The sequence below is a fragment of the Bufo bufo genome, chromosome 5 (assembly GCF_905171765.1).
Source record: "Bufo bufo chromosome 5, aBufBuf1.1, whole genome shotgun sequence".
In the NCBI taxonomy this organism is placed as follows: domain Eukaryota; kingdom Metazoa; phylum Chordata; class Amphibia; order Anura; family Bufonidae; genus Bufo; species Bufo bufo.
This window is the reverse complement of record NC_053393.1, coordinates 65,388,366-65,408,448: the sequence shown is the minus strand read 5'-3', so window position 1 is coordinate 65,408,448 and position 20,083 is coordinate 65,388,366. Positions and strand designations below refer to the sequence as shown.

Below are 20,083 nucleotides of genomic sequence, written 5' to 3'. Positions count from 1 at the left end.
ATCACTGTGATAAAGCTCCTGCAGACAGCCCCTAGGTTTATGCCCTATTACAGAATATTGCTGCACTGACATGGATGAGTTCTTTGCTTCAGCCTCACCCTTTTAAAGTTTTTTTTCCCGGTGGGAGAGACAGTTAAAAAAAAAAAAAAAAAGAGAAAAATTAAAATGACCACTAATCACCTCACCAATCGCTCGCTGCTATTGTTCTGATTCTGCTCCAGTCCCTGCTCCTCTCCACTGCCTGATCCCCACTGCAACACAGGAAGTGGCTTTGCTTTGCCAATCACAGGCCTTAGTAAGTGGTTGGCTGAGCGGCATTTCATGCCATTTCCTTTGTGTCCAGCTGAGATCAGGACAAGCAGAGACTGGAGCAGCGTCGGAACATGACGGTGATGGGTGATCAGTGAGGTAATGCTTTTTTATTTTATTTTTTTAAAGAATTTCTGCCAATAAAAAAAAAAATCTTCCCCTAGAAAACCCCTTTAAACTAAAGGACTTTGGAGGATCTGTCTCATTCTGTTCATAAATGATCGGTGATTTCTGCAGATAATTTCAGAAGTGCATTCTCAGTTGGTCCTTGCATTTGTGAAGGCTGTTCTGCCAACAGCTTGGTCACGAATTCAACTCTGCTACATCTGTTTCTACTTCTCAGGCAAGCGGTAAAAAAAAATGCTCTATTTTTGTTCTCCACAAAAATGTCCGTCCACCCTACATGTCCACCAGTTTGGAGGTCCTGTAAAAGATATATCTGTATAATCTGTGTTTTTGTCGTGACCTCTGTAACCTTTATTTCATCCATCCGAGGAGGAACGCTCTTTTCATTTTTCATTGTGGCAAGGAAAATGATCCAACAACAGGGCGCAGAGCTCTTCCATGTTGGAGGTGACCCCTGCTGACAGATTGCTTTGGTTCAATAAAGTTTTGTATTCAGGGGCAATTTACTTGTAAGCCACACTTTTATTTTATTTTTATTTTTTTCGCCCTCTTCGCTTTCGCTTGCTCTTAGTATATTCTATATTGTGCCTTGAGGCACTTGAGAGCCGGCGTCAGGTTCCCCAGCAGTGTATTAATTTTATCAGGTTTCAGTGTTTTGGTGGATTTGCTGATTGTTGTGTCCTTGTCTTACAGATTCCTTCTACAATCAGGTCTATCCATCAGGATAGGATCCTCGCACTTAGACAGCAGACACAGTTTTTGTGGGAAGCTTATTTTTCCTCAGTGGAGAAGATTGTATTGACTACACTAGAGGTGAGCAACCGAGAACCAATTCTGGTCACTGACCTTCCTTTTGTCTATTATTACTTAAATTTACAATGCAAAGGTCCTTTTTGATGCTATTGATTTTGGTTTCCAGTATGAAATTTCCTCTGCACACGCAATAAACCACAACAAAAAAAAGTATCTTCTCCATCAGTCCAATATGATTTCTATATCTATCCAGCCATAACATTAAAATCATTGTTCAAGACATGGAATTTATTAGGCATCAAGTGAACATTCGGTTCTTGAAGTTGATGTCTTGGAAGCAGAAAGAATGGGCAAGAGTAAGGAACGGAGCGACTCTGACAAGGGCCAAATTGTGATGGACTGGGTCAGAACATGGGAGTTCTTGTGGAGTGTTCCCGGTGTGTAGAGGCTAGTCCCTACAAAAAATGGTCCAAGGGTCATGGGCACCCAAAGCTCATTAATTAATGGGTACATGTGCATTGCTTACTTGGAGAAAAAAGACCATTCGGATGCTCCATGGGAAAGAAGGGAAGTCTTTAGACAGTGTGATGCTCTGGGTAATGTTCTGCTGGGAAATGTTGGGTCCTGGCATTCATGTGGATGTGACGAATACCACCTACCTAAACATCATACAAACCAAGTACCCCACTTCATTGCAGTGGTGTCTTTCAAAAAGAGAGTGGCTCAGCCGTCCTGCCCAAAAAAGTTCAGGAATGGTTTGAGGGACTTGACAAAAAATTCAGGGTAATGATTTGACTTCCAGATTACCCAGATATCAATCTGATCGAACATCTGTGAGATACATGAAGTCCCCCATCTCACAATGTGCAGGTCTTAAAGGATCTACCACAGTCTTGGAGCCAGATACAATAAGACACCTATGGAGGTTTTGTAGTGTCCATGTCTCAGTGGGTCAGAGCAATTTTGGTGGCACGAAGGGGACCTACACAATATTAGACAGGCAGAGTCAATTTTAGGCCTTATTAGTGTACATATATGAGAAGAACCTTGGTTGCTTAAGAGTTTCTGTTAAAATGAATGAGCACCCCATAATACTTGATCTTCCCTGCACACAGACACACATGGGTTACCCCAGGGACATTGGCGCTAAACCCAGCAACAGCAGCTCATCAACTGGATTTGAAAAGAAAGACCGGCGTGATTAGCTGGCTTCTAAAAATAAAAGGTTATCCATAATAAATGCTAAGAGACCAATTCCTAGGAAGGGTTTGAGCAGAAATCTCAACCTCACTGACAGTCCTATTCTTCTGTCGAGGGTGGGTTGCTGCTCCTTCCTCTTCTTGGTGGGGTCCTCACATGGTAGAGATGTGTCTGTACCGTGGAAAGAAACTGTAGTCACCGGGAATATTCTTTCTCTAACAAAATAGCATTTTCTTTAGTTTACTACTATATATCAGCCCTAGGAGGTCATAGTCAGCATAACCAATGTTTACAACCTTCTTTCCATGGCAGCTCTACCTTGTGTGGACCCCATCAAACAGCACCCCATATCTCAGTTCACACTGGCGTTTTGGCTTTCAGTTTGTGAGAAACCATGTTCTTACAAGCGGTTCAAAACGGATCAGTTTTGTCCTAATGCAATCTGAATGGAAAAGGATCCGCTTAGAATGCATCAGTTTGCCTCAGTTTCATCTCCATTCCGCTTTGGAGGCGGACACCAAAACGCTGCTGGCAGCGTTTTGGTGTCCGTCTGATGAAACTGAGCCAAACGGATCCGTTCTGACCCACAATGTAAGTCAATGGGGACGGATCCGTTTTCTATGACACAATCTGGCACAATAGAAAACTGATCCGTCCTCTATTGACTTTCAATGGCGTTCAAGACAGATCCGTCTTGGCTATGTTAAAGATAATACAAACGGATCCGTCTTGGCTATGTTAAAGATAATACAAACTGATCCGTTCTGAGCGGATGCATGCGGTTGTGTTATCTGAACGGATCCGTCTGTGCAGATCCATGACGGATCCACACCAAACGCCAGTGTGAACGTAGCCTTACCCCGGGCTTCAGATTATGGCAGGTTCCATCAGTTACATTTTAGAGTGGAATAAGGCTTGAAAGCAATACACCGTCCATATAATAACTATTAGACCTGCCTGAAACAAAAAATGAGTTTGCAAAAAGTAGCTAATTTTTTATTCTTACAATTCAGGTCATTTTTTTCTATAAGTCAAAACCTTACAAAATCTACAGAAATAAAATAGTTTTCTAAAGTTGTGAGAAGTCCACTTGCACTCTCTTGGTGCCTCGCGGCGTGCTGAGGCTGCAGCGGTAGGAGACATCCGTCTCTGCAGTGAAAGTAAAACCATTTCATAGAAGAACAAAGAAAGCGGTGGATACTTTGTGGACTATAAACAGCATTATTGTACGACCTCTGGGATATCTGCCCATGGCCGCGTGGGTAAAAAGCGGTCCTAACATGCTTCAGAATACAAATGTTCCCCCTCAGATGCAGGCAGTATATGGACACCGCTCTGTTCGTAGCCTCCGTGGACGTCTGATGGCTGTCTGTTACCAGATTTATCATGTCACTTTTTTATATTTCTTCCAGTAGTTTCTATAAAATCACACTTTATTAGGTGTGGCACAAGCCGAGCCTGGAGTTCTCGTACTCACGCGGCTTCATCTGCGGCAGACTGGGAGAATGCTGTCAATTAGCAGCTGGTGTGTGTGGGGAGCCGGCAGCTCATGAATATTGAGGACTTCAGCAACAACCTGCTATAGTCTAGTTGTCTGTCTCTCCTTTATGCTGCCCTCACAACAGGATAGTGCTGGTGACAGATTCCTGTTAGGGCTGTTTCACACGAGCGGATGCCGTGCGTGTCATCCGCAGCGTGAATGACAGCCAAGCCCCGCTCTGGACAGCAGAGACACGGAGCAGTAACATGATTGATAATGCTCCGTGCCTCTCTGTGATCTTTTTACTACAAAATCACAACTTTATCTCACTGTGATTTTGTAGTAAAAATATCAGAGAGGCACAGAGCATTATCAATCATGTTACTGCTCCGTGTCTCTGCTGTCCAGTGCGGGGCTTGGGTGTCATTCACGCTGCGGATGACACGCATGGCATCCACTCCTGTGAAACAGCCCTTAAAGGGGGTTTACAGTAATAATTATATTTTGTGTAATGCCCAAGATTCATACTTTCACGCTTCTCCAGTCCTCCCCTATCACCATCTTCTGTTCCCCGCACTGTTTTCATCCGGTCATGCATGGGCATTGTCACTTGCTCCACTGCAACCAATAACTGGCTTCAGCGGTGATGTGGCCGCAAGCAGCACATCGTCGCTGAAGCCAGTCATTGGCTGCATGTGATGACCTTATTCAGCCAGTGCAGGGACCAGAGCGGCGTTGAGCCGGTAAGTATGAATCTAATTTTTCAGGAGGCAGGCTGCAGGCATTACATAGAATATAATTATTTCTCGATATCCCCTTTGAAACGTATTGTTCAAGTAATGAAAAACTTGGTTAACGGGAAGAAATGTGATAAAATAACCAACCAACCTGTTACCAGTACTTACCATCTTCAGTGATGCTCTCCGGGCATCGTGTACTTGGTTGCAGCCAGTCAGCAGATTCACGGAACTCAAGCTGTACATTACTAAGGCCAGTAATTGGCTGCGGTGGTGACATGGGTATACAGGCACATCATCACTGCAGCCAGGTCTAACAGGGAAGTTCTGCTTCTTTTGGTTACCTTATCACATTCCTTCCCTTTGGCCAAGTTTTGAAATAACTTGGACAATCCCTAGAGGGCTGGTATGTGTGGTGAGAATGCCGAGGCCAGATTTACCTGTAGGCCCAGTAGGTGTGTCCTGGAGGAAGGGCGCCTTCTGATACATAAAATTTTCGAAAGCACTTGCGCTCAATGGTATGTGTTATGGAACATTGGGTATTTGTGAGGTACTCGCAGTGATGTTAGAGGGAGAGGAAGGACCACCATGGAGGTGCGAGGGGAAGGATGGAACACTACAGTAGTGTTCTCAATTTTGCAAGGAGAAGTCGGACAGAAGGTGACATGATGCAAAGGGTTCGTCTGTCAGTCGGCGAAATTATATGGCACACTGTAAAATCTCCTGGAAATTTCCTAGTAGAGGCGTTTAATTACCGGTGCCAGATTCCTGCATTATGTAGAGATGACTACAGTGGTTTCTGTTGCCTAAGACCATGTTAATAAATCATTCACACTCCATTACGGGAAGATAAACGGAGAGGTCACCCGGAGAGCCGATCACAAAGGTCACCTCTTGGGCACGAGCTGTTCTACGTGATGCATATCTCTGCTTTCTGTATCCCTCCTCTCTCTCCCCGTTTGCTCATAGACTCTCACCATTTACCTTTTCACCCGGCCAATCAATGAGAATTGAATTTTTCAGTTTGAGCCTTTGGCCTTCAGATTTGTTTCGTCGGTGAGCGGGAGAGGTACAAGAGCCGAGGACAGCTGACCGCGGATGGCATGCCATGTTAATTCTGCCATCGAGTCGTGAACTCTGCACCCAGATACCAGGCAGACTAATTATTTGTACAAATTGCTTTTCAGCACAGTATTTATACTTGGCCCTGCTAATTACCAAGGCCCAAGCGACATAGGTTAGAATGTACATTGCGTTGTTGTTATTTAAGGCCGTAAATCTGGAGTTGAAAACCTGGGTATTAATGTGGCTTATTTTAATGTGTTCTGCATACCCAGGCTGCACTGTGCGGCGTTCTATCAACTTAATGACGTATTAATGTACTGTAAATGATTTAGGGCATCACCGGCCGCGCGGTGAAAGCGGGACTTTTTGCATATAATATAGATATTTCAAAAGCTACTTTAAATACGACGCCATAGGTCTCAGAGCAGCAGAGCATTGATCTCGGAGATAGATAAACCAATTTGATCACGCTATTGACTAACAGCAGTCTGCACTGATTATAATTATTACCCTCATTCTTTTCCAAAAACCGATATTATGTCCAATATAAAGAAGTATCCTATTCTGGGCAAATTCAGTTGTTTTAGTTTTTCCCCTTTTTTTACTTTTTTTACTTTTTTTTTTTTTCTTTACATTTTTTTTTCTTTATGTTTTTTATTTATTTGTTTGTTTTGCCTTATTTTTAGTATTTTTATTTTGTTAGCCCTTAAAGGGGTTAACATGCCCCCCAATGCCTGGGCCCCTTGTATAGATCGCGGGTGACGCTACGCCTACGGAGGTTCGTTTTGATCTGCGCGGCGGCCATGCAGATATCAGGAGCTAGGGATAATCTATATGAGAGGCCTGAGTATTGGGGGGCATGTTTTATAGTTTGGATAACCCCTTTAAAGGAGTTGTGCAGCCAGTACATATTGATGGCCTACCTGTAAGCGAGACGATGCGTAGTGTAATGTAGAAGAGGAAGCATGGCTCCGCGCCACCTCCTCTTCAAACAGCTGGTCGGCCGGGGTGCTTAGAGTCGGATCCTGACCAATGACCTGTCCTGAGGAAAGGCCATCAATATTACTGGCGGGACAACCCCTTTAATATTTTAAAATCTCATTTGATAAAATTCATGTTAGAATAAACATTAAGGACTGATGTGACTTTTGACTCCTATTTTTGGTGGTTTCAATGGTAAGACTAGCAGACTCTAGCACTATTCTTTACGCCATACATTCTAGAAACCTGAATGTAAATGTGTGTTCATACGTGAAGAATACACTGAGGATTTTCCATTGCAGTTACAGTGCCAGCAAAGTAGATGAGATTTTACAAAATCTCATCCTCGCCCTGCAGAAAAGAAAATCTGGAGCTGGTTTGTAAACCGGCAGCATGTCAATTTATGCTGCGAATTTTGACCTTTGCAATTCAGAAGGTGAAATCCTCAGCAAAATCTGCATGATGCTCAAGCAAATTTTGCCTTGGATTTGTTGCAGATTTTGACAGGGAATTGTGGCAACCATCTCAGTGGAGAATCCTGTGTTCCTCTACTTTAAAGGGAACCTGTCAACATGAAAATGCGAAGTAATCTGTAGGCAGCATGTTACAGGGCAAGAGGAGCTGAGCAGATTGATATATACATTTATAGGAAAAGATTCAGTGTAACTTGTATTTCATTCTCCTGCTCATTCTGGGCTTTGAAGTCCAGGAGGAGGTCCTATCAGTGATTGACATCCTTCTCTGTATGAGGAGGCGGTCCTATCGGTGATTGACAGCCTTCCCTCTATGAGGAGGAGGTCCTATCAGTGACTGACAGCCTTCCCTCTATGAGGAGGAGGTCCTATCAGTGACTGACAGCCTTCCATCTATGAGGAGGCGGTCCTATCAGTGATTGACAGCCTTCCCTCTGAGGAGGAGGTCCTATCAGTGACTGACAGCCTTCCCTCTATGAGGAGGAGATGTCATGTACGGGAACCGCCCTGTCACGTGACCCGGGTGCGACTGCCAAGGGTCGATCTATTTCACGCACTTAATCTCTCACGCCTCTACACACAGGCCTCAGATTAAGCCTCGATCACACCCACACTCCTGCACCCCAACACGCTTCCACCATCTATGACATTTAAATCGATACACCGATTAATTAAGGGCTCATAGAAACCCCACAGCGCCGCACTCACAAGCAGGCCACATTGGCACAGGCCACACATATAGCAAATACACGGTAACGCAAACCGCACTCATACACTTAAAAAAATGGACGGTGCTGGGCTCGTTCAGGGCACAAGGCAAAACCATTAAAGATGTGCTTTAATGTACTAAAAAGGTACAGTACTTGGTAACAAAAAGTTAAAAGAAATAAGATGTACATAAACGTGAACAAAGCAGTATAAAAATAAAAGGATACAAAGCAGAAAGGCTCAATGAATTGTGTGGTCAGAGTTCCTTCTGGTTTCCGGGGACAGGAGGAAAGTGGAGCACAACCCAATGTTCGGATCCCCAAATTGTGTCAAAAAAATGTTCCCAATAGTTCCTTTTTTATCCCCATTCGGCAGAGGGTGGAGCTGAGAGGAGTCTCCCTCCTATTGTGTCCCAGCCTTCTGGGGTGGCCCTCATTACCTGTGCATGCTCCAGCTCTCTTACTCAGCTGGCAGACATGAAATATTATTAAAACATGGCTTCCCATCCACACTAATGGATATTCAGGCCCCGACATGTTTCAATAATGTACATTATATCCGGCTGATCGTTTTGATACCACACATGACCGGTGTGGTTGTCCCAGAAGGTGAGATACTGGATATGTGGGCATGCTGGCTATCAGGGATGGGATGTTTGGACCCCCTACGATGCCCCTATCATGCGGAATACAATGATCACAATTATTAATACGCGAGTTGTATCAGAGATGAGTTATTGCTTATGAGATATTTTCTTCATCCCCTGACACAGTATTTGAAAAGCTTCTGGCCTCCTGCGGGGTGAGGTTCCAGGCACTCCGAGTGGCTGTATTTCCAGGAACCACCTTCATTACCACTTGCAAAAGGCCAGTTTTTTTACATTCAGGTGATACTGATTTCCTCCAAGGGTAATGCGTATTCCAACTGCAGGCCCAGATGGAACGGCACATACAATCACAGAATGGCATTAACAAATATGGGATCACACTGCAGATATAAAACATACACAGATAATAAAAGTTATGAGAATAGTGGTCAATTTTTCACAAGGTCCCATCAGTGACTGACAGCCTTCCCTCTATGAGGAGACGGTCCTATCAGTGACTGACAGCCTTCCCTCTATGAGGAGGCGGTCCTATCAGTGACTGACAGCCTTCCCTCTATGAGGAGACGGTCCTATCAGTGACTGACAGCCTTCCCTCTATGAGGAGACGGTCCTATCAGTGACTGACAGCCTTCCCTCTATGAGGAGGCGGTCCTATCAGTGATTGACAGCCTTCCCTCTATGAGGAGGCGGTCCTATCAGTGACTGACAGCCTTCCCTCTATGAGGAGGAGGTCCGATCAGTGACAGCCTTCCCTCTATGACTGTGTATACTGGAATAGCTGTCAGTCACTGATAGGACCTCCTCCTCATAGAGGGAAGGCTGTCAATAACCGATAGGACCGCCTCCTCATAGAGGGAAGGATGTCAATCACTAATAAGACCGCCTCCTCAAAGAGGGAAGGCTGTCAATCACTAATAGAACCTCCTCCTCATAGAGGGAAGGCTGTCAATCACCGATAGGACCGCCCCTTCAAAGAGGGAAGGCTGTCACTGATGGGACTGTCTCCTCATAGAGGGAAGGCTGTCAATGACTGATAGGACCACCTCCTCATAGAGGGAAGGCTGTCAGTCACTGACAGGACCACCTCCTCATAGAGGGAAGGCTGTCAGTCACTGACAGGACCACCTCCTCATAGAGGGAAGGCTGTCAGTCACTGATAGGACCTCCTCCTCATAGAGGGAAGGCTGTCAATCACTGATGGGACCTCCTCCTCATAGAGGAAAGGCTGTCAGTCACTGACGGGACTTCCTCCTCATAGAGGGAAGGCTGTCAGTCACTGACAGGACCACCTCCTCATAGAGGGAAGGCTGTCAGTCACTGATAGGACCTCCTCCTCATAGAGGGAAGGCTGTCAATCACCGATAGGACCGCCTCCTCATAGAGGGAAGGCTGTCAGTCACTGATAGGACCGCCTCCTCATAGAGGGAAGGCTGTCAATCACTCATAGGACCGCCTCCTCATAGAGGGAAGGCTGTCAATCACCGATAGGACCTCCTCCTCATAGAGGGAAGGCTGTCAGTCACCGATAGGACCGCCTCCTCATAGATGGAAGGCTGTCAGTCACTGATAGGACTTCCTCCTCATTGAGGGAAGGCTGTCAATCACTGATAGGACCTCCTCCTCATAGAGGGAAGGCTGTCAGTCACTGATAGGACCGCCTCCTCATAGATGGAAGGCTGTCAGTCACTGATAGGACCGCCTCCTCATAGATGGAAGGCTGTCAGTCACTGATAGGACTTCCTCCTCATTGAGGGAAGGCTGTCAGTCACTGATACGACCGCCTTCTTGACTACAAAGCCCAGAATGAAGAGGGATTTAAATGAATGAAATTTGTTATACTGAACCTTTTCCCATAGAACTATATATCAATCTGCTCGGCTCTATAACATGCTGCCTTTAGTTTACAATTAATTTTCATGATGACCGTTTCCCTTTAACCTCTTCAGGACACCTGATTTACCGGTACGGCATGTTGTCCTGGTACTTAAGGACACATGACGTACCGGTACGTCATGTGTATTTCCGATCACCGCTGCCCGGCGGGCGGTGATCGGAACAGGGTTCCTGCTCAAATCATTGAGCAGGCACCTTGGCTAAATGCGCGGGATCTCACAGGCCAGAAGCTGTATGAGTAATACTCACTGTATTACTCGTACAGCCAATGCATTCCAAAACAGAAGTATTAGAATGCATTGTAAAGGGATTAGACCCCCAAAAGTTCAAGTCCCAAAGTGGGACAAAAAAAAAGAAAGTTTTCCCCCCCAAAAAATTAAAGTTTCAAGTAAAAAATAAACCAAAACGTCATTTTCCCCAAATAAAGTAAAAATAAAATTGGTAAAAAATTGGGGGGGGAAACTATACATATTGGGTATCGCCGCGTCCGTATCGACCGGCTCTATAAACATATCACATGACCTAACCCCTCAGATGAACACCGTAAAAAATAAAAAGTGTGCTAAATAAACCATTTTTTGTCACCTTACATCACAAAAAGTACAACAGCAAGCGATCCAAAAAGGCGTTTGCCCACCAAAATAGTAGCAATCTAACAGTCACCTCATCCCGCAAAAAATTAGCCCCTACCTAAGACAATCGCCCAAAAAATAAAAAAATATATGGCTCAGAATATGGAGACTCTAAAACATCATTTTATTTTTTAAAAAGCTGTTATTTGTAAAACTTACATAAATAAGTAAAGGTGAAGTATACATCACTAAGGTGAAATAAGGCTGTGTCCCAAAGGGGTTAAGGCTCAGTTCACATCTGTGTCATGGCTTCTGTTTATAACGGTCGTGTGATGGGTCCAGCACCAGACAGATCCTGCAGATAATGGTGTGTGTCGAGTCCCCATTGTGCCCATTGTTTTGACAGACATAATAGCGCTCTTTGAGTGGCTGTTTATGCCGTCAAATATGACCGCATCTGCGACAAAAGCTCCTAACTCAGATGTGAACGTTGCCTTAGTCGATCAGGATTTCTAGGCATCAGTCTGAAAGCCTACGGTCTATATGATAATGATGTGATTTTTTGCCAACCAGTGCCGCAGCGACTGTCCAGTCAGGGAACTGTGTAGATTTGTTTCACTAAATTACCGGAAACAGATCTATGCGACTTCACGTTTCCATAATTCGCCGGTCAGGAGTAATGCTGGATCGGCACATGTCCAGTAATCCAGAGTCCACACAGAGAGCGAGATCTCCGTTTCCAGTTATTCAGCAGTCTGACGGACTGAATAGGCAAAAGCAAAGTCCGTGGCCTCTCCGTTCAAGATGTCTTGATTGCGATTCGTGGCTAACTGCTGATTGAAGAGGACGCTCGAAAGAAAACAGCCAGAACCAAGTGCTCTCGTTTCATTTTTCTTCTCTTTTAATCCCTCTATTTTTTTATTTTTTTTCATTTCTTTCCAGATAATTCAGGACAGAATTTTCAAGCACATATCACGCAACAGTTTAATATGGAACAAGCATCCCGGAGGACTCTTTGTGCTGCCCCAGTACTCATCATATCTGGGTGATTTTCCCTACTACTACGCTAATCTAGGTAAGTGCTTCCTCCTTCATGACATGATGATGGGGTCGCTAACCGATTATATCCATCTTCCTGGCCATCAATTCAGCAAAAGGGCTGTTTGCACAGATTACGTGGAGAATGACTGATCCCTTGGATTGGATTAACTACACAGACAGAAAAAAGAAAATACATTATATTTGTGTGACATATAATTATATATATAACATTTCTTTTTCACTTTGGTCCTTTGTTATGGTAGCTTTTAGACTATAATAGACAATATTTGTGAATAATTCACAGGGATACTTTTTCATGTGAACACCTTTTTCAGTAATACTGCCTAAAATGATGAAATAATACCGCCCTATGGTGTCCAATCAATACCACCTATACTACTACAAAAACCAACGGAGAAAAGTCCAGCTCACCCAATCCATAAAACCAGGACCTTTATTGGATCTTCTGGGTCAGAAAAACGCAGTACTTAGAGCCGAAATGCGTTGGTCTCTAAGACGAAAACGCACTGGTTACGGTATACAGTTTTGTATTGCGTCTTTCTAACCTAGAAGATCCAGTAAAGGTCCCGGTGTTATGGATTGGGCGAGCTGGACTTTTTTGATTGGTTATCTACTTGGCGCAGCCGTAGCACATCCGTGCTCTCCACCTAGTTTACCGTTGAGCTGTCATTCTCTCTCTTTAATTAATACCGCTATATATTGCGCAAACAATAAGTCAAAAAGTACTCGCGTATTATCACTTTACACTGCCCAGTACGGTTATAAAGTGCCAACCACCTTAAACACACACATTGGCATATACACGCGGTAGAAGTTGCTCTTTTCCCCCCTTTTCTGTTCGTCTCATCTAAACATGCAGGCCAATGCTTCACACCGCCATTGTCCTGTTGAGCAGCAGGTTCTGGTTCACTCGCAGACCTTTCTGATTGTTTTTGTCATTTTTTTATGTTTCAGGTGTAAAATCGCCAACAAAGTTTACCGCCGTCATCCATGCTGTGACACCGCTGGTCTCCCAATCCCAGCCAATCCTGAAGCTGCTGGTCGCTGTAGCAAAGTCTCAGTACTGTCATCAGGTACCGTGACTATTCTGTCTTCTAGTGTTAAGATGCCTCATCAGGAGGGCGCCTGCTCTATATTCAGATAATTATACATGGTGTCATCGCTCCAGTGACTTTATATTAGCTCCTCCTCCAAAATGGATGCCTTAAAGTGGTTTTCTCCGAGGATTAAAGGGGTTGTCTCACTTCAGCAAATGGCATTTATCATGTAGAGAAAGTTAATACAAGGCACTTACTAATGTATTGTGATTGTCCATATTGCCTCCTTTGCTGGCAGGATTCATTTTTCCATCACATTATACACTGCTTGTGTCCAGGGGTTACGACCGCCCTGCAATCCATCAGTGGTGGTCATGCATGCACACTACAGGAAAAAGCAGTAGCCTATGTGCGCTGCCACGGTCCTGGCCACTAAATAGGCCAGCACTTTTTCCTATAGTGTGCAAGCACAACCACCGCTGGTGGATTACAGGGTGGTCGTAACCATGGAAACAATCAGTGTATAATGTGATGGAAAAATGAATCCAACCAGGAAAGGAAGCAATATGGACAATCACAGTACGTTAGTAAGTGCCTTGTATTAACTTTCTCTACATGATAAATGCCACTTACGGAAGTGAGACAACCCCTTTAAGAATCTCGAACAAGCCCTCCAATAGCCTTAAAGGGAATGTGTCATCAGAAAATGACATATTGTTTAAATCATGTTTTTATGGTTAAAAAAAAATAATTTGATTTCTTAATTCTTCATGTCAATATCTATATTTAAAGAGGACCTTTCATCAGTTTAGCCCCAGTCTAATTATGGTCTTGCCTTATAGGGCGGCCCCCACTGATGCCATGGCACTTTATTTCCAAAGACCCCCCCGTTCGTCCCCTGTTGGCCGTGTTGATTTCGGCGCCCTATATTATCTATTATAATATTATAATGAGCCGACCCGGTTATTCTAGGCGGAGACTCAGAGTTTCGCTGGGGGCGGTTCTCTTCTCACTGGCTGTGAGCGCCTCCAATCAGAGCGCACTGCTCTTAGGGAGAATGAGCTCCTCCCTGGCTAAGAGCGGTGCGCTCTGATTGGATGCACTCACAGCCAGGGAGAAGAGAACCGCCCCCAGCGAAACTGCGAGTCTCCGCCTAGTATAACCGAGTCGGCTCATTATAATATAAGGCTATGAAATCAACGCGGCAAACAGCGGACGAACGGGGGATCTTTGGGGAAAAAAAGAAAAAAAAAGTGCCATGGCATCAGTGGGGGCCACTCTATAAGGAAAGACCATAATTAGTCGGGCTAAACTGATGAAAGGTCCTCTTTAATCAAACACCATAAAATCCTGCAGTTTTCACACTGGCCACTAGGCTTTATAATAGGAACCACGTCTAGCCCTGCACAGATTACTTTACTGCAGTTATCTGCGTATCTGTCATTCTAATCCTGCCAGTAATGATATCACCTCTGTGTATAGATAAGACCAGATCCACCATTCACAATAGGTGATATCACAGCTTATCAGCTCCCTCCTGACCTCTGCACAGGTCACAGAGCATGCCTAGAAAACTCTCCCATAGAAGTCAGTGAGATCCCCTCCTGACCATTGTGTCTATGGCCCATGGGGTCTGCCCTAAAGCATTTTTCATAATGCTATTTAAATGCTGTTAAAAACAGCTCAGGCAAGATGGCCGCCCCCATAATCATGTTCAGGAAAAAGAATAAAAAAAAAAATCTGTAATCAGAAAAAATAAACAGATTAGAAAAAATGGTATATGAGTTGTGTTGGCATATGATTTTAACTGGCAGATAACGGGATTTTTGGGGGCACATTCCCTTTAAATGATGTTACACTCGCCCCCTTCTCTGCTCTCTTGCCACTGCTGGTTTGCAGACTCCAGTCGCCGGTGTGCAGGACTTTTCCTTTAAATGTATATTTGCTGTTCAGAATCTAAGCAAAACAATTTCGTTTTCTTTTTTTTCTTTTTTTTGACATTTTTCCAGAGATGCTTTAATTTGGGAAATATTCAGTGGAGAGGAGCTGGCTGCTGGAATATTTATGTATCTGTTTATTATATTTTTCCAGATCATAGTCTTGTGGAATTGTGACAAGCCGCTCCCTGCCAAACACCGCTGGCCTGCCACTGCTGTGCCTGTCATAGTTATTGAAGGGGAGAGCAAGGTGAGACGATTGCGCCGCTCAGCCCTTTTATCCACTGAACGCACGCCAGGGCTTTATTAAAACTGAGAGGACTCAGATTTATGAAGCAGTCTTATCTCTACTAGGAAAATTGTTTTTACTTTCTGGGATTATACTGGAATTACCGCAATTAACCTGGTAGTCAGACAAGTGCCTGTAAGACCTTGTGCTTTACAATAGGGGACAGGTTTTGTTTTGTTAGACTCTAGCCCCAGTATTGGGGACCCCCAGTCTATACCTGCATGGCAGCATCCTAGTCACCCAGCTGTCCGGGGAACTACAGCCATCTGGAATGGTGGCCTTCCGTAAATACTGTGCTGCTGGCCCCTTCATTGTCAGGACCAGTAGGGGTCCCCGAGGTCAGCCTCCCACAATCTTAAAGTGATGGCAAATCCATCAGAAGAGAATATCCTTTTTACAAGGGGTCATTGGATGTGATTTAGGGGCATCTCCTTTTTGACCACCTGTCATTGAGCCAGGTTGTAGAGTCACCAACAAGCAGTGGCTTAACTTGAACAATCAAGGCATTACATGGACAGCCAGGCTCCCATGTAGTACTGCATTTCCCCTCTAGTGGCCACTGTAGGAGAAATGATTAGCTCTGGCAAAATCGGCTGATGGTGGCGGGGTCTTAGCAGCCAACCGCGTGAGGATCATATTACCTATAATCATCACAGAAACTGGTTCAATATGAGAACAGTTGAAACACCTTCTCAACAACCAACCGGTGTAGAGTTCGTCTTTAGGTTTTGGACCATATCATCCAACATCTAGCTGGTTTGAGGAGGCCCGAAACTGCCCTGAACATAACCACTCTGGACAATACTTCTAACAGTTGCCCAGTCCAAAACTACTGTTGTGACTAGGACAGGGGCATGCCGAGGGTGAGGCAGAGTAGGCAGGGGTTAGATGGGATGGCGCCAGGAGAGAAGACCCTACAACACATCCATGATAGTGACCGGGAGATAGGAGTGGGGTTGGTAAGAGATAATTAAACTAAACTAGTCCCATCTTGCTTACTTGAGATAAGCATTCTGAAGCCACTGCCTTGAGCACCAAGACAGCTTGTCTAACCCCTGGGATATGAGTTGGTGATCGTGTACTTTTTATAGCTCACCATGCCTTTCTCTGCAAAACTCCTCATATTGTATGCATTTGATGAAGCAACGGTTGAAAGGCCTCTCGACATCTCGCTGTCTTGAGTAAACTTTGTTTTGAGAAACTGTGTGGCCGGAATGAAGAACAGAACACAATCCTTGTTAAATTGGCAGCTAATGGTTTGTGCCTGCCCCAGTGGTCATGTAAACGGCATCAGGAGGGTTTCTGGTACGCTGAGCCCACTTGGATATTTCTCTTTAAGCTGTGCAAGCACGAAGATCCTTTTAAAATTCCTTGCTTCTTCACCTTGTGTGAGGACTGACCTTGATGCTGTTTCCCCCCACAAGCAACTCTCCTGTGTGCATCCAGGCATGGGGAAGTGTTGTGCGTCGTCTCTCTGTCGAAGGCTCTGCTCTGTGCCAGGCATCAGCAAACACACACAGACATTTTGGTGGGAGGGAAAAAAAAGTACATTTCAGTAGCTGATGGTCATCAACCCTTCCATTAATATTCAGAGTTTAGGACCCTGTCTTGCACTTACTGTTTATTCCCCCTTCTTCTTGGGTGAGAGCCAAATCCAACACGCCTTCGTTAAAGCATCACTTGCATTTACTATGTGACTCCAAAGGAAAAAATGGTTGTAAAGTTAGATTATGCTCCTTTAATCCATTATAGCTTATTTTTGCCCAAATCAGAAATTTCAAGACAAATATGGGACAGATTCCAGTTTTCCAGGACCAGTTGGGCTTTTAGCATCTGCTTGACTAGTCAGAGAGCTAATTGGATTCCTGAACTATTATGTGCCATGTATATTACTGGTGTTTTCATGAAAGAACCCTCATGCACAAGTCTCTGGGTGCAACCGCTACCTCGACATCTCCTATAGCTACACCCATGGAACTAAAGGTACTGAGGTTGAATCCTGCCCAAAGCAAAATAGTCATGGACTTTGCAAGTTCTCCCATGTAGTGGTGGGTTTCCTTTTGATACTCCTGCTGCCCTCCAAAAACCTACTACTAAGGCCTCATGCACACGGTTGTTGTTTTGGTTCGCATCCGAGCCGCCGTTTTGGTCGTGTGGTGTCCGCATCCGTTGCTCCATTCTGTGGCCCCGCAAAAAAAATAGGCTTCTTGCGGACAAGAATAGGCATTTACATTAAAGGGATTCTGTCACCTTGTTTTAGCTTATAGAGATGCGGACATGCACGGCTAGATCGCCGCTAGCATGTCCGCAATATACCGGTCCTATAGGGCTGTGTCCTTTTATTGTGTTTAAAAAATGATTTTATATATATGTAAATGAGTCTTGTATGTGTCCAAGGGGCTGTACTTACCTTCCTGGAGCCCAGCACCGCCTATGTCCTCCGAATCTCCTCCTTTCATCAACGATAGATTGCCGTAATCTCGCGATGCGCGAGGTCGCGCATGCGAAGTGCTGGTATAGTGTTCCTTCCCTGTGCTGGCATCAGCCTCAGGGAAAGAACTGCGCCTGCGCGACCTCGCACATCGTGAGATTAAGGCAATCTATCGTTGATGAAAGGAGGAGATTCGGAGGACATAGGCGGTGCTGGCGATCTAGCCGTGCATGTCCGCAGCTCTATAGCACAAATCTTGGTGATAGAATCCCTTTAAAGGCTGTCCATGCCGTTCCGCAAATTGCGAAACTCGCACGGACGCCATCCGTGTTTTGCGGATCCGCCATTTGCGGACCGCAAAACACACCACGGTCGTGTGCATGAGGCTTATGACGTTGGCAGTGGTATGTTTTTTGCAGATTTAGAGATTTTCTATTGTGAGAACAGGCGGTGGTAGGTTTTGGCAAGTAGCCCAACAAGCTCCATAAACCATATAAGCAAGGGTTTTCTGTCTTCCTTAAAAAAAAAACAAAAAAAAAAATAACTTTTTTCTGAATAGGTCATCAGTATGTGATCGGTAGGGGGTCCAGCACCCGGAACCTCCACCTTATTAGCTGTTTTGAGAAGGCGGCGGGGCTCCTGTGAGCGCCACTGCCTTTTCTCAGCTCAGCAGACACAGCGCCATACACTGCATAGCGCCTGTGCTTGGTATCGTGCTTAGCCCCATTCACTTGAATGGGGCTGAGCTGCTCCTAGGCCACGTGAACGATGAACGTGTCATCACTGGCCAAGGAAAAGCAGAGAGAAGGCCTCAAAAGAGCGCCGCTGCCTTCTCGAACAGCTCATCGGCGGGGGTCCCGGGTGTCAGACCTTCACCAATCAGACACTGATGACCTATCCAGAGGATAGGTCAACAATAAATAAAATCTCGGCAAACCCCTTTAATTATTTTCCCTGAAAAAAAATAAGGCATAAATGATGCTCTTTCTGTTGTATACTTATATTTGCCTTCGTTCTGATGTGATAGATATTTGTCCATGACCGCGCCAGTCCAGACATGTCTCGAAATCCATTTTAGTGGAGCACATCACTCCTGATTACACAAGCTCAAGAGGAGTGATGGACTGTCTGTCACCCTGTCAGATAGCGGGTCTTTATAAATGCATCCTGCAACTTTCACGCATCCTTCAGAGGTTTTAATGGAAAGAGTCCAGCTAACAGTGGCCTACCAATGCTTTAATCCCTTAATAGTAGGCTAAGAAGGTGCAAGAAAAGCAGCACCCCAGTAGTCATAGTACTTTTCCTTGTGATCAGGTTTTTGCACAGTATTCTGATGCATAAACATTTTTTTATTTATCAATTGAAATAATAACTTGTGATTAAGATATTAATTGATATTGTGATGACTTGTAGTTCACATTGAATGGCATAGCTTTGTCCCAAGGGCCTTCTATCATCTTAAAGGTGGCCATACATATTAGATCAATGGCTTCTAAACGGGGTCAGCACACCATCTAATCTCTTGCCTGATCCTTTTGTTCTCATGCAATGTAAAGGTGGATTTACAGAGCCCAATATTTGGGAAGATTATAATAACAATCTGCCCGTCTAAAGGTTCAGCCGATTACCCCGAAGAACAAGTAAAGCACTCGTTCATCGGGCGATCCTGTAGTTCGTGCAGGCACACCAATGATCATTTCTGGGCTGCGCAGAAACAATGCAGCTGTATGAGGACGAGCAAGCCATTCCTCATCCTCATACTGTGGAGGAGATCTCTGCATGTAAGTGCAGCGGTCTCCTTCACAGCCGACTGTCGAGAAGGACCCCTTCCTTCCCGACTATCAGCTTTAGCTCGGCCCGTGTAAACCCACCTTAAGTCAACACCAAAAGTGTCTGGCAGTTGTAGACGACCATACACCATAGATGGCTGTCAGCCAAACACTAATTCAGCCAGCAGCTCTCTTCCCATCCCAAATCGGGCCGAGCATGCACGTGTTGTGAGAACCGCAGAAATGGGGCGTGTTGAAATCCAGAAGAGACGGGATGCCTCCATATACATTAGAGGGTAGGCCGATCCTGCCAAAATCGCAGTTGCACACTAATGCCAGCTGACTATTCTCTTTTTGATTTTTACACTGAAGCTTTGTTATTTCTATTCAGCTTTTTAATTTCTCTCCTCTTCTTTGTCTTTGCAGGTCATGAGCAGTCGTTTTCTTCCTTACGATAACATAGTGACGGATGCTGTACTCAGCCTCGATGAGGACACAGTGCTATCCACAACGGAGGTACGTACCATGGTATACAATTACCCGTAATGTTCTGTAGCGCTATGGCACTACAGAAAAAAATGAAAGAAGAAAAAAATATTTCTTTAATTTTCTTCTTAAACAGCACATTAACAGCCCTGTGTATCCCCAACAAAA

At 44.7% G+C, this 20,083-nt stretch overlaps 1 protein-coding gene across 1 annotated transcript in view; it reads left to right on the top strand.

The window, feature by feature from the left end:
* EXT1 (exostosin glycosyltransferase 1) overlaps positions 1–20,083 on the top strand; it is a 246,588-nt gene that overhangs the window by 210,405 nt on the left and 16,100 nt on the right. Inside the window, exons 4-8 of the mRNA XM_040431962.1 lie at positions 1,129–1,248; positions 11,847–11,979; positions 12,921–13,039; positions 15,095–15,190; positions 19,856–19,945. Of these exons, the coding sequence (XP_040287896.1) occupies positions 1,129–1,248; positions 11,847–11,979; positions 12,921–13,039; positions 15,095–15,190; positions 19,856–19,945 (558 nt within the window). The remainder of the gene's footprint in view (positions 1–1,128; positions 1,249–11,846; positions 11,980–12,920; positions 13,040–15,094; positions 15,191–19,855; positions 19,946–20,083) is intronic.